This window comes from Austrofundulus limnaeus, unplaced genomic scaffold, assembly GCF_001266775.1.
Source record: "Austrofundulus limnaeus strain Quisiro unplaced genomic scaffold, Austrofundulus_limnaeus-1.0 Scaffold733, whole genome shotgun sequence".
Classification (NCBI taxonomy): Eukaryota; Metazoa; Chordata; class Actinopteri; order Cyprinodontiformes; family Rivulidae; genus Austrofundulus; species Austrofundulus limnaeus.
The window spans coordinates 91,677-94,227 of NW_013953135.1; the positions used below are offsets into that span (position 1 = coordinate 91,677).

Sequence of the window (2,551 nt, forward strand, 5' to 3'; positions counted from 1 at the left end):
ATTTATGGTTTGATTTCTTTGTATGTATGGATCACTTGGGTTGTTACCGACATCTGGTGAAAATTTCATGTCATTAGCACCTCTAGTAATATACTTACTGAGAAAAATGGTGACGTGTTCAATACTTATTTTACCCGCTGTAACGTAATGGATATGGTTTTCAGCAAGGCTACAGTCATTATAATTATATAGATATGCATCTTTGTTGCTGTGGTTTTGTTAACTTTGTTTTTGTAGGTGTGGAGTCAAGATGTCGGGTGTGCTCTCTTGTGTTTTATCAACATATATTTCACATATCTTCTAATCTCTCTTTCACTCTTTCTCATTACATTTCACTTTTTTCTTTCTCTTTATTTTTCTCCTATTAAAAAAAGCCACTGATGATGAAGAAGCTAAGATACTCATATTCAGATATTCAGTTCTGCTTTCTACTGAAGTGGCAAAAAAAGTAATCATTAGAATCTACACCTGGCTAGCTTTTCAAAGTAACCAAATAACAAAAATGGTTGCTGTGTAACTTGAGTCAAAATTTGCTGTGAGTGTAGCTTCATAAAGAGCTAACACAGTTTGTAGGAGGTTGCATTAAAATGTGCATAATTTATTTGACCAAACTGGACCTAAATGGCTTTAACTCTCTCTCTCTTCTCATCATAAGATGATCTCAGCCTTATTTTAGTTTCTAACATGAAAGGTGGCGGGCAATTTGCATTCGTTCAAGCAACGTTAGATCAGGACTATTCAACTAAATCGCTCCGGGGGGGGGCCACAGTTACTGCAGATCAACAGCTGAGGGGCTGGACATCCAGCAATTAAAGTTATTATGTAAATAAACCAAGTATTACAAAGATCTGCTACTTTTGAAATAGTTTATTTTGCTGCATTTAATCATGAATACAACATACAGAACCCTATAAAAGTAGTGATATTTAAGCAATATAAAAAACACGTTCTGCCTCATATTTAACACAAATATTCCTTTGACATTTCCGACTTGTCAAATTTTTAAACCTATTTTATTTTCACTTTCATAGTTTTATCTTCAACGGCTTGTAATTTTAACTGTCTTGAATATGCATAGAAATGGTTTTTACCAGCTTCTAGCCAAGATTCTGACATTTCTGTAGACACCAAACATGTCTATGTCTAACTAAAATAACTTAGAGTAATTAAAGTAGAAAACTGGGGGTTTGTGCTTAAGAGATGAATAAACCAATTGGCTGGCCCAACTTTGGTCACTCGTGGGCCAGATGTGGGCCGCCAGTTGAATAGCCCTGCGTTAGACCTTTAATTATGCATGCATTTGTTTTTCAAGACAAGATTTTTGTGTTTATTCTGATAAGCAGCCCTGTTTTACTCAACTTGTACCCGTCTCTCTCCTTAGCGATGTGTGCCATGGTGTGCACCATCTGGTTCCCCATCGGCGCCAATCGGGAGCACGGCCTCATGGCGTTTGGATACTCCCTTTACACCGGATGGGTGGGCACGGTTTTTTGCCTGGTTGGTGGGCTGATGGTCGTCTGCTCATCAGATTCCTCCTCCCCTTCCTCTCGCTCCTACCAGGACAACAACCACTTTTACTACTCCAAGCAAGGAGGTGGCAACCTGCCTGCTGCCTCCTCGTCCAACAACCATGCCAAAAGTGCCCACGTCTGAGACTGGAGACACCGAATCCTCCTCGAACCTACAGGGAGACGTCTGTGTTTATACAGAGACAAAAGCACAAAATTGAACAAATAATCGTGTTCAGTTTGCATGTCTGGTCTGTTCTGGAGGAAGAATGCTGGAAAGTGTGAAGGAACGTGTTCAAAACCTTAAATGAGCAAATCATTCAACCATGAACATACTTTTAAAAGACTGTTTTAGCTGAGCTTTGTTTTTACACTTCAATATAAATCCTCCAGCCTCTTCATGCCAGATGCAGGTTGGACTCAAAAAATGTATATTATAACTTCCTATACTGCAACATGAGGTTTATATCGGGACAAATGTCCTAGCAAAATATTTACATTACTGCAACTTTTTGATGATGTACTAAACAAAAAAAAGATTCAGCTTTTGTTCGTTATGTTTTAAAACCAGTATAATGATCATCATGGCTATATTTTGATGTGAAAGAGTTAGTTTAAATCTTTAGAAATATTGTGGAAAAGTTTTGAACAATTAATATCTTATCTATTGTAGATACATTTCTGAACAGTCTCAATTTGAAGAAATACGGTTTAGTTTTGACAAAGTTCATGTCAGTTCAGTTCAGCCAATGATAACAAGCTAACTGTGGGGCTAAGACCCAAGTGGATTACTGCTATTTTAAATTAACCCCAATTATTTTTGGCAGAATGATCCTGATAGAGCTCCAAGCTTCACTGCAAGGGCCACAGTTACACTTAGGCAACACACATACGTATAATTCATGGTTAATTTTGTAATTTAAATGAAAGTTAAAAAGTAGAATTCACATAAACATACAAGAGTTATTTTAAAACAGCAGCTATTCACTTTTGTCCTGGCCCCATTTGGACTAGCTGTTAGCTTGTCAATTCAGTCAAATGTA

General features: G+C 37.4%; 1 protein-coding gene across 1 annotated transcript in view; it reads left to right on the top strand.

Annotated features, from left to right (window-relative positions):
- Positions 1 to 1,847, top strand: part of cldn11a (claudin 11a) — an 8,748-nt gene extending 6,901 nt beyond the window's left edge. Inside the window, exon 3 of the mRNA XM_014028247.1 lies at positions 1,382 to 1,847. Coding sequence (XP_013883701.1) covers positions 1,382 to 1,653 — 272 coding nt within the window. The 3' untranslated portion in view covers positions 1,654 to 1,847. The remainder of the gene's footprint in view (positions 1 to 1,381) is intronic.
- The last annotated feature ends 704 nt before the right edge of the window (positions 1,848 to 2,551 follow it).